The sequence below is a fragment of the Taudactylus pleione genome, unplaced genomic scaffold (assembly GCF_031769625.1).
Source record: "Taudactylus pleione unplaced genomic scaffold, aTauple2 ptg000987l, whole genome shotgun sequence".
NCBI lineage: Eukaryota > Metazoa > Chordata > Amphibia > Anura > Myobatrachidae > Taudactylus > Taudactylus pleione.
In genome coordinates, this window is record NW_028285388.1 from 1,549,388 (window position 1) to 1,561,632 (window position 12,245).

The 12,245-nt window shown below is 47.8% G+C and overlaps 1 protein-coding gene across 28 annotated transcripts in view; it reads right to left on the reverse strand.

Annotated features, from left to right (window-relative positions):
* NRXN3 (neurexin 3) overlaps positions 1-12,245 on the reverse strand; it is a 637,781-nt gene that overhangs the window by 426,531 nt on the left and 199,005 nt on the right. For 20 of the 28 annotated variants that reach the window (XR_015874808.1, XR_015874807.1, XM_088460847.1 and 17 more), the window contains 2 exons: positions 7,163-7,366; positions 4,630-4,656 (listed from right to left, as the gene is read on the reverse strand). Coding sequence is in view for 25 of the 28 variants with exons in the window: in XM_088460847.1 (XP_088316973.1) it covers positions 4,630-4,656; positions 7,163-7,366 (231 nt within the window). In the remaining 3 variants the exon portion in view is untranslated. The remainder of the gene's footprint in view (positions 1-4,629; positions 4,657-7,162; positions 7,367-12,245) is intronic. The other 8 variants (XR_015874809.1, XM_088460858.1, XM_088460848.1 and 5 more) reach the window with 1 other exon arrangement.

A 12,245-nucleotide genomic window follows, 5' to 3' on the forward strand; every position in this document is an offset into this window, starting at 1 on the left:
CAAGCGACCGCCCTGTTTCTGAGCGACCGCTTGCATCCTACGACCGCCTCTGAATGAGGCCCTGAATCTCTATGTAGTCCACCAGAGTATTCCTCATGATGCAATGAACACTATGACCAATGCCCACTGTGTACACATAACAGTGGGTAAGGCTGAATGTACCACGGATTCCAAACGCTTTATAGTAACATCAGAGATGGGCATATCTGCCACTGCGCTAATGAATGCCATCTTTTTAAAGCGCATGAATCAACGCAACATAAAAGTCAGAAGAAGCCGGATGTCACACACATCACAACCTTTGCATTCATTGAGCTTAGTTGCCCTATAAATGTGGTAAACACATGCATGATTTTCACCGTAATACCCCAGAGGTGTGTGCCCTGCACAGGCCCAGTCCCAGCACCGTGATGCAGGAGAGGGAATGTAGCCCTTCAGCAGGACCAAGGCTCTGTATTACAGAAAGATAAACAGCCATTTCAGCACCAACAATGGGGGCGTCAGGCCACACCTGGCACAGGACAGGCACAATGTGCTACTTGGGGAACATTTGTAAACGTGGCTGAACAGTTTATACGTGTAGAGAATTTGTTACCCATTCATTTGCCGCTGCTATATTTTTGCATGATCAATTTATAGATTTCCCCCAGCGAATGAGAACGTGACGTTCATGTAGGTTGAGAGCAGAGCGGTAACTCAGTAACTTGCACCAGGTGGAGCTAGAGCTCATTTCTACCTTCCCTCTGGGAGGCGGGCACTATTTGGTGTCAAAATGCTCGTCATCAGGTGTGTGCCTTGTGGATCACAGCAGTGGGAGTGGGGGATCACAGCAGTGGGAGTTGGGGGATCACAGCAGTGGGAGTTGGGGGATCACAGCAGTGGGAGTTGGGGGATCACAGCAGTGGGAGTTGGGGGATCACAGCAGTGGGAGTTGGGGGATCACAGCAGTGGGAGTTGGGGGGTCACAGCAGTGGGAGTTGGGGGGTCACAGCAGTGGGAGTGGGGGGTCACAGCAGTGGGAGTGGGGGATCACAGCAGTGGGAGTGGGGCTTGATGGCTCCATTTGCGTCATCACCTATTAGTCTGGGAGGTCTCCTCCTAATGCGAGAGTCTCCGGGACACTTCATGTAATTTGCTACTATGCTTTACACAAATCTGAACGCTCTGCAGAACTGAACACGCTGATCAGCTATTAAAGGGCTCAAAAATCACAGCAGCCAGAACATAACTACACATGTTACATTAATGTATGTGCATAGATTCTTCTGTATTCACCTAATTTTATCCCAGCATGAAGTCCCAAATCCTCTGTGCAGCTATGAATATTCATGAATATAATGAAAGAGTGCACAGCCCATTTACTGCAGACACATCCAGACTAGAGATGGCCATCGACCATCGATAGTCTACAAACATCGATGTTTACTACCAATGGTTTTGCTATCGATGGCAGAGAGCCAATGGCAAAGTGGAACCTGATGGGTTTTTTTTTTTCCTGCTCCCAACTGAGCTTAGCCCCATCCCCTGGTGGAACTCTGAGCTCCCTCCCCCCATTTTTTGATTGGCCCGCTGCTTGCCAGGCACCCTGCAGCGGTGGCCATCAAGTGGTGCAAACCATCGATGGTTCACAATAGATGGTTATTTTACCATTGATGGTTATCGCTGATGGCACCATCGATGGAAAACCACAGATGACCATCCAAACATTATGTGATACCATCAGGTTGTCAGCTCTCCGTAGATTGGTTCTGAGTGACCACATGACCTCGTGTCACAGCATCTTCAGTCCCCACCAACAGATCATTTAAATGAAGTATAAGATGGAGACAGAGGGACAGCGTCATAGCGGATTCTCACAACAATGGTCTATGTGCTAATATCTGTACATGGTTTATCCATTCTGCACGGTTAATGTGAGACTTTCCGTATATATACACGGCAGCTTCTCTATAACCGGCAAAGCAAGAGGCAGGAATGAGAGACCGGCAATGTTCCCACTCCGCAGGGAGCCTCGGTCATAAGTGATAAATTAGTGACGTCCTGCCCTGTTTATTGCGCATATTCTCTAGATAAACTCACAAAGACGAAGGTGCGAGGACTAAAGTCCCCTGCGAGCGCAGAATAGAATTTCCTCCCATGCAGCTCAGCCACCCACCCCTCGCTGATTCATCAAAGTCGTGTTTGAGGGGAATACAAATAATTACATGCGTTCCTGTGCAGATAATTCACCCGCTTCACGCTGGATCAGCCAACAAAACGCCACAGATGTGTACAATCTACATGGTAATGTGCACAGTATATCTGCGAGAGGGAAGAAAGAACACCGGGGACACAGCAAGAGCTCGGCTTCTCTCTGTCAGAGCACACAGTCCCCTTATATATAGCTAAGGAGAGTGATTCTTAGCCAGGCGTAACTAGGTAGAAACCCAATGATCCAACGCACATACGTCTACACAACCTGTACATATCGCACACGTCTTATACTGGGCTACAGACAACAGAAAGTAGTTTCAAGTATTGTGGAGATGGCATTTTACAGTCCCAACTCATTGCTGTCTGATTGGCGTTGGCAGACCCATCACATTGCTGTCTGATTGGCGTTGGCAGACCCATCCCATTGCTGTCTGATTGGCGTTGGCAGACCCATCCCATTGCTGTCTGATTGGTGTTGGCAGACCCATGCCATTGCTGTCTGATTGGCGTTGGCAGACCCATCCCATTGCTGTCTGATTGGCGTTGGCAGACCCATCCCATTGCTGTCTGATTGGCGTTGGCAGCCCTATCCCATTACTGTCTGATTGGCGTTGGCAGTCCCATCCCATTGCTGTCTGATTGGAGTTGGCAGACCCATCCCATTGCTGTCTGATTGGCGTTGGCAGACCCATCCCATTGCTGTCTGATTGGCGTTGGCAGACCCATCCCATTGCTGTCTGATTGGCGTTGGCAGACCCATCCCATTGCTGTCTGATTGGTGTTGGCAGACCCATCCCATTGCTGTCTGATTGGCGTTGGCAGACCCATCCCATTGCTGTCTGATTGGCGTTGGCAGACCCATCCCATTGCTGTCTGATTGGCGTTGGCAGACCCATCCCATTGCTGTCTGATTGGCATTGGCAGATACTGGACTGATCTTTCAGAAAGCCCGCTAGTAACATTTGATTGTTTGCTTATGAAAATACCAGCTTTGTCGTTTTGAAAGCATAAAGGAATGGACTTGGGGGGGGTGGGGTATTTATCAAAGCTTAGAGAGATAAAATTGTGAGAGACAAAGCCACCAACCAATCAGCTCCTCACTGTCATTTTTCAAACACAGCATGTAACACGTAAGCTGATTGGTTGTTACTTTATCTCTCTCCAAGATTTAATAAATATCCCCCTTAATGTCATTTAAAGGTGATGTGGATACAATGTGCCCAGGTGAAACAGGATCCAAGCTAGTGTGATAACAAGAACTACTCCAATAAGGATAATTAGCACATACATTATATTATAGATTATACATGAAGGGGATTGTTAGTTTAGAAGCTTGGATTACTGTAGGGTTACATATGGTTCCAGGCTTATATTTTAAGATTGATAAATTCTCTATAGCATTAGTTTTATTTACATATTATAAACATTTTTGCAGAAACAAAAGGCATTATATGGTACATTATATATATACACTTACCTCTGATAGTCATGGCTGTCCCAGCAAGTACTGTCACTTACTTTCAGCCCAGGGGTGTAACAAAGCCCATCTCCTATTATCCCATTATCCCAAAGAGCAGTATAACAGTACCCCTTCCCCAGGAAACAAGGGCAATATGCCCCAGGTGGGTACAATCAGCACATGCCCACCCATATCATCTTTCCCTGCCCAGAGTCAGTTACTATATAAACACCTAAGAGCGGCTTGGCAACCTATAGCTCTGCAGCTATGATGGCAGGTCATGCTGAGACTATTAGTTCCACAACAGCTAGAGAGCCACAGCTTGCCTATCTTTGACCATTTTGTTATGACACAGGGTCTGCCTGTGACGTCTGGAGGCATGGCTGTTCATTTAAAGTCATAATGCATTTTATGTTCCCACATATGAATGTTTCTGCAAATACCCACAGAAAATTAATTATTGTGATCATATAACACTGAGTGGGAAAGGGCAACTTTGATTTTGCAGCTGAACAATACGGGCTATATTTATGAAGCGGCTGCTTTTGTAAGCCAACGCACCTTGGAGGCTTTAGGTGAAAATTTAAAGCTGGACTACCATTAATTATCGCCATTACACTCAATGTTAATGCCGCTTTAATTTTTCACCTAAAACCCACAGAGAAGCGGCATCTAAGAAGAGCTGCTGCTTCGTAAACATAGCCCTAAATCTTAGACCTCTCATGTTAATAAGAGAAATAAAAACTAAAGTTTTACACAATGCATGCAGTTTGCAGTGTGGCCACTAGGTGTCAGGTTTGATGCACAGTGCAGTATGCAGCTGTTTATAACTAGATCTACCGCCACCCAACGCTAACCCTGTGTCCAAAACTACAGAACAAAAAGGAGATCAGAAATATGCAGAGAACTCAGATCTAATTATACAACAAGAGTGTGAGATAGAAAGAACAAAATGAGATTTGAGGGTATAAACTTACTGGCGTTACAGTTTATCCTGATACAGTCTAGATGGGAAAAAATAAATGAAAGATGAATTCGTATCCTTCAAGGTTACAGCTGCAGTCATCCATAAAACAGTAAGGTCCACCCTTCCGGGGACAGACACACGCAACAACAGTGGCCATTTTATATCACTAGGTGTTAGCGCAGTGGGAGGAGCAAGTGTATGGAAGTACAGTATACCTGTAATGTGACCTATGGAACACAAGTCATGAAATTAAGATGATGGGGGCACTTTTTACAGTTACAGTGTATCAAAATAAAGTTTGTAATAAATGTAAGACAGAGTCGTTGTCTGATTATGTAGAAAGCTAGTTAGAGGTAGCGTGTGAGTTATACAAGTCTAAAGCAATCTATAAAATGGCCACGTACAAACAGCAAACCGCACGAACACAATGCCGCGTAGGAAGATTTAAGGGTAACAGTGTAGATGGGAATCTCCCCGCTATGTGTCGCTAACGGCACATTGAGCTGTTACGGTCAGTGCGTAAGATGCTGGGGGATTCAGAAGGTCCCGAACCTGCTTGCTTGGTTCGGGCAAGGTCCCTTTCTGTATGAAAGCATGAACAGTCCCTACACAATCCCTACACAGCTGGCTCATGAAAGGTGCATTCAGTCTTACAGAGTTCTTTCTTATGTCACAGGTGATGACACTCTTCTTTTCCTAATAAATCCGCTGAAAACCACTTTCCAGTGTCAGGGCCTTGATGTTCCAAGCCGTGCACCTGGTCTTCACTGCGAAAAGCCTTGGGGTTTATAAACAAATATTGTGCACTCATTTCCTATAGCGACTAAGCAGTTTCAGTGTTATCTGCTCTAAATAAGAAAGAATGAACCTTTAATGGAGCAGGAAGTTGGGGGTTCAGCTGTTTTGAGGCGATCCCTAGCGAGGTATTTGGGGGGGGTGTCAGCTGTTTCGTGCGATTTGGTTTGCTATGTGTCGTCAACCGCAACAGAAAAGTGGGAGCAAACAGCCTCAGAGAACCAGTGAGATCAGCAAATAGCGGGGGGACAGCGTGGTGTGAAACTCGAGGGGAGCGGTGGGCTATAAATACAGAGAGACAGGGACCTTAACCAGTCACAGCAGCACAGAGGAGCGAAGATCAGAACCCCGACCTTATTGGAGGATGACCATTGAGAGCAGGAAGACCATGGATTGCGGGGTTTGATGAGGAGACAGCAAAAGAAAGTTATCAGGAAGAAAAGTGCAAAGTAACAAAACCAGAGCAATAAAATACAGATGTTACAAATGAAAAGCAGAAACTAGATGTTTAGAGAGTCACCACTCATCGCCACCAAATGGAAAGGAAGAGTATTTATTGAATCTCCTGTCATTGTGGCTTTATCTCCATGGACCCCAGAGACCTGGAGATGCAGAAGAAGACGTCACAATGTAACGGAGATGGAGAATGATTTGGAGAAATGGATGGAGGGGTGTTGGTGTAGAACGTGGGGTTCTGATCTCCCGTCACCAGATCACACATCATAGGACTGGGTTCTATACATCAGCTCTCCCACTGGGTGCAACAGCAAGTATGGGGGGTGACAGCTGGACGTTTTGCACACCCCTACAAGCTGCTCAACACGCTCTGTTCTCAAGGCTGTTTGCTGTACGGGCCGCAGGCTTCAGGCCTTTGAAGGGTAGTGAGTGCCATCTTTGAAAGTAACATGGCCAATGGAACAGGACTAAAGAAACTTAAAAAACACGGACGGACAGAAACACGGACGGACAGAAACACGGACACGTCACAACACGCAAAGCACTGAAGGAGAAGACAAAGAAGACCCAACGCAGTCTCCGTCTGGTGAATACTCCGTTGTTCAATCGCCCCCGGTACGGAGCAGGAGCTGGATCGGCCAAAAGGACGAGTGACAGCCAAGTTATTTAACTTTTTAATGACCGTCGGCCACCAGGTGACCTGGCCTGGGGGGAGACTGCTTTGGGTGGCGGAATAGGACAGATGAGGCAGAGAGATGGGTAAGGAAGAATAAAACACAATGAGCAGCAGGAAAATGTATGATGGGAGTGGTAACGCTAAGAAGCCCCATCTTGTGCCATCATTACCCATCACCCATTAATAAAGGAACGGCGGCAACTTTCAGCCATTCCTGACATTTCTGATTAGCTCAAAATAGCCGCCAGGTACAAGTGCAAAACGAGGGCCTTATATTCTCTATCAAGCACTAAGTGAAGGGAGAGTTGGGCGTAATGAGGTACAAGATGGGGGGGCTTACCTCTCCAAACCCCTCTCTAACCCTGTTATTGCTGGAGAGGCAGGCAGAGCACTGTCAGTGTAATAATCGCAGCACAGTGCCAGCTCCGGCAGCACGTAACAGGTTAATGCCGAGTGCTGCAGAAATGTCCCTTAGACCCTGGAGGTCGGGGGGGCTATTTCAGGAGTGTGGGTAGTCAGGAACATGCAGCGGTGACACGGTGGACACTATTAAACAGAAAGACACAGACATGGCCCCCCCCAGCCCCCCCGCAGAGAGGAAGGACTCATACGATACCTAAGTTGACTGTGAGCTTCACTTTGCCTGCGTCCAGCTCCAGCCGCAGAGTGTCCGCGGAGTCCCTGGAGGTGGTGGCCACCAGCAGCCCGTAGGCTCGCTGAGACTTAAAGCGAAACGATACATCTTCCGCCTCCGTGTGCATTACCACTGGCATGACGATCTTCATGTACATGCTGCCATCGTAACTCAGAACCGAGGCCTCTATGAGGAGAGAGCAGAGAAAGACAGAGGGGTCACGGGCAACGCCATTTATAGCGTGACATCCACACAGGTCTCCAAAACCTCAGTCCCAGGAAAGGTGAATACAGATAATAGTTCAGTCCATCACGTGGGTATATACATCTTGAACCATCTGCACATCTATGTTGTAGATGAATCAACATTTTTTCCCATCAAGAATACAATATAAGGCTGTCCAGAGATTGTATCATACACGAGATGAAAGAATATTATATGTTACTGCACGATTATCCTGGACGGCATGGGGAGATTATGGCCCTCATTCAGACCCACTCGCGAGCGGCTGTCCGCTCGCAAGTGGGTCGATGGTCTCCACTGCGCATGCGCACGACGGAGGGAGCTCCGTCGTGCGCATGCGCGAGACCTGACGAGCGAAGGACTTTCCTTCGCTCGTAGTGTCTCATCAAAGGGGGCGTGCTGTCGATGGTGACTGACAGCACGCCCCCTTTGGTGGGCGTGCCGGGGGCGTGCCTGCCAGACATAGGCGTTCCCAAGGGAACGCCTACCGTCTGAAGCCTGCCCCACTGACATCACTAGTGATGTCAGTGGGAGTGATTTTGGCTCTGATAGAGCCAAAATCACTCCTGGCCTTGCGGTTGAAAAACCCAACCGCAGGCTTTTGCTCGCAGTTTCGATGGTCGCGATGGTCAAGACCATCGCGACCATCATCCTGCACGCTCGTATATACTGTGGGTGGTGACCCACAGCTATACGAGCGTCCAGGAGGACGCTCCATATTAATGGAGGTGGGCCCTGATTCAGAGCGAGCGCTCTGGTCAGAGCGTCCGGCTCTGAATCAGGGCCTATGTTGCTTGTTTCATATATTGTTCTTAATCCCTAACATCTATCCACCCAAAGGTGTTCATATATATATCAATTAACAAAATGTAAAGTGAATGAGCAAAAGAGAAATCTAAATCAAATCAACATTTGGTGTGACCACCTTTTGCCTTCAAAACAGCATCAATTCTTCTAGGTACACTTGCACAAAGTCAGGGATTTTGTAGGATTATAGGCCCTGATTCAGACCCACTCGCGAGCGGCTGTCCGCTCGCAAGTGGGTCGATGGTCCCCGCTGCGCATGACGGAGGGAGGTCCGTCGTGCGCATGCGCGAGACGCGACGAGCGAAGGACTTTCCTTCGCTCGTAGTGTCTGATCAAAGGGGGCGTGCTGTCGATGTTGATTGACAGCACGCCCCCTTTGGTGGGCGTGCCGGGGGCGTGCCTCCCTGACGGGGGCGTTCCCAAGGGAACGCCTACCGTCAGAAGCCGGCCCCACTGACATCACTAGTGATGTCAGTGGGAGTGATTTTGGCTCTCAACCGCAGGCTTCTGCTCACAGTGGCGATGGTCGCGATGGTCAAGACCATCGCGACCATCATCCTGCACGCTCGTATATGCTGTGGGTGGTGACCCACAGCTATACGAGCGTCCAGGAGGACGCTCCATATTTATGGAGCGTCCGGCTCTGAATCAGGGCCATAGTCAGGTGTATGAGTAACCAATCATACCAGGTGATAATGATCATAACAGACTCTGCGACATGCCTATATTCTGTGTGCGACTGCGGGTGTATCTGCATGTGTAATGCTATGTTACAGTGTCAAAGACTCTGCGGCATGCCTGTATTCTGTGTGCAGCTGCGGGGGTATCTGCATGTGTAATGCTACGTTACAGTGTCACAGACTCTGCGGCATTCCTATATTGTGTGTGCGACTGCGGGTGTATCTGCATGTGTAATGCTACGTTACAGTGCCAAAGACTCTGCGGCATGTCTGTATTATGTGTGCAACTGCGGGGGTATCTGCATGTGAAATGCTATGTTACAGTGTCACAGACTCTGCGGCATTTCTATATTCTGTGTGTGACTGCGAGTGTATCTGCATGTGTAATGCTATGTTACAGTGTCACAGACTCTGCGGCATGCCTATATTCTGTGTGTGACTGTGGGTGTATCTGCATGTGTAATGCTATGTTACAGTGTCACAGACTCTGCGGCATGCCTATATTCTGTGTGTGACTGCGGGGGTATCTGCATGCGAAATGCTACGTTATAGTGTCACAGCCGCTGCGGCATGCCTGTATTATGTGTGCAACTGCGGGGGTATCTGCATGCAAAATGCTACGTTACAGTGTCACAGCCGCTGCGGCATGCCTGTATTATATGTGCAACTGCGGGGGTATCTGCATGTGTAATGCTACATTACAGTGTCACAGACTCTGCGGCATTCCTATATTGTGTGTGCGACTGCGGGTGTATCTGCATGTGTAATGCTATGTTACAGTGTCACAGACTCTGCGGCATTCCTATATTCTGTGTGTGACTGCAGGGGTATCTGCATGTGAAATGCTACGTTACAGTGTCAAAGACTCTGCGGTATGCCTGTATTATGTGTGCAACTGAGGGGGTATCTGCATGCGAAATGCTACGTTACAGTATCACAGACACTTCTCTATGTTGTCCCATCCATCATATTATCGGAGCATGATATTATAGATAATATGTAGAGAAACTGCCATGAATAGGGATTGGCATTTCATTCACTTTAACAAAGCTATTCATCTACTGAGAGTGGAGACAGACCATTATAGGATTAATAAGCACCAGAACGCAGCCTATAAACTAAAGACCAGTGACATCACTTAGAATGCAGCCTATACATTCACTAGGAATGAGTGACATCACTTAGAATGCAGCCTATACATTCACTAAGAGACAGTGACATCACTGAGAATGCAGCCTATACATTCACTAAGAGACAGTGACATCACTGAGAATGCAGCCTATCCGTTCACTAGGAATGAGTGACATCACTTAGAATGCAGCCTATACATTCACTAAGAGACAGTGACATCACTGAGAATGCAGCCTATCCAGTCACTAGTAACCAGTGACGTCACTGAGAATGCAGCCTATACATTCACTAAGAGACAGTGACATCACTGAGAATGCAGCCTATACATTCACTAGGAAACAGTGACATCACTGAGAATCCAGCCTATCCAGTCACTAGGAGACAGTGATGCCACTGAGAATGCAGCCTATACATTCACTAGGAAACAGTGACATCACTGAGAATCCAGCCTATCCAGTCACTAGGAGACAGTGATGCCACTGAGAATGCAGCCTATCCAGTCACTAGTAACCAGTGATGTCACTGAGAATGCAGCCTATCCAGTCACTAGTAGCCAGTGATGTCACTGAGAATGCAGCCTATCCAGTCACTAGGAGCCAGTGATGTCACTGAGAATGGAGCCTATACATTCACTATGACCCAGTGACATCATGGAGACCGCAGCCTACCCATTCGGTGTACAGATAAATGTGTATTGCCCAATTGTAACGAAAGAAAATCCCAGCCCTGCAAGGGGGAGGGGCAAGGAAGATTGCTAAGAGTCATATTAAGAGCCACAACAGGGTGTGAAATGGGTGAAATGTGACTGGGACACAGCGTATGTTGAGATAATGGGGAATGAGACGCTTTGTGGATAGCAGATCACACAAAATATCATGAATGTCTCATAAATATCAACATATACCAGCTGTGAGACCCTATCTCCAGCTCTGTGTAATCACATTTATGTCAGGACCGAGCGGTTTTCATTTTCATGCTGGATGAATTACATATCACAGGACTGTGATTCTGCCTCTTCTAACACCCCAAGAATGATTTGTTTTCTGGAGTGACGGTTCCCTATAATGCAGGTTCAGAGGTGTCACAGTCTGATACATAAAATGAAGAGAAACATTTCTTATATCATTCTCCATTCTCTGCTTACAGTATATTATGTAGCGTATCTCACCGCTGCTGCCTACTACTAACCGCTTATACTCTCTACCGTATCTCACAGCTGCTGCCTACTACTAACCGCTTATACTCTCTACCGTATCTCACCGCTGCTGCCTACTACTCCCGGCTTATACTCTCTACAGTATCTCACCAGTGCTGCCCACTACTCCCCGCTTATACTCTCTACCATATCTCACCACTGCTGCCCACTACTCCCCGCATATTTTCTCTACAGTATCTCACCACTGCTGCTCACTACTCCCCGCTTACACTCTCTACCGTATCTCACCACTGCTGCCTACTACTCCCCGCTTATTCTCTCTACCGTATCTCACAGCTGCTGCCCACTACTCCCCGCTTATACTCTCTACCGTATCTCACCACTGCTGCCTACTACTCCCCACTTATTCTCTCTACCGTATCTCACAGCTGCTGCCTACTACTCCCCGCTTATACTCTCTACCGTATCTCACCACTGCTGCCTACTACTCCACGTTTAAACTCTCTACCGTATCTCACCACTGCTGCCTACTACTCCCCGCTTATACTCTCTACCGTATCTCACCACTGCTGCCTACTACTCCCCGCTTATTCTCTCTACCGTATCTCACCACTGCTGCCTACTACGCCCCGCTTATACTCTCTACCGTATCTCACAGCTGCTGCCCACTACTCCCCGCTTATACTCTCTACCATATCTCACCGCTGCTGCCTACTACTCCCCACCGTATCTTACGGCTGCTGCCTACTACTCCCTCTGCTTATACTCTCTACCGTACCTCACCGCTGCTGCCTACTACTCCCTCTGCTCATACTCTCTACCGTATCTCACCACTGCTGCCTACTACTCCCCGCCTATACTCTCTACCGTATCTCACCGCTGCTGCCCACTACTCCCCACCGCTTATACTCTCTACCGTATCTCACCGCTGCTGCCTACTACTCCCTCTACTTATACTCTCTACCGTATCTCACCACTGCTGCCTACTACTCCCCGCTTATACTCTCTACCGTATCTCACCACTGCTGATCACTACTCCCTGCTTTTA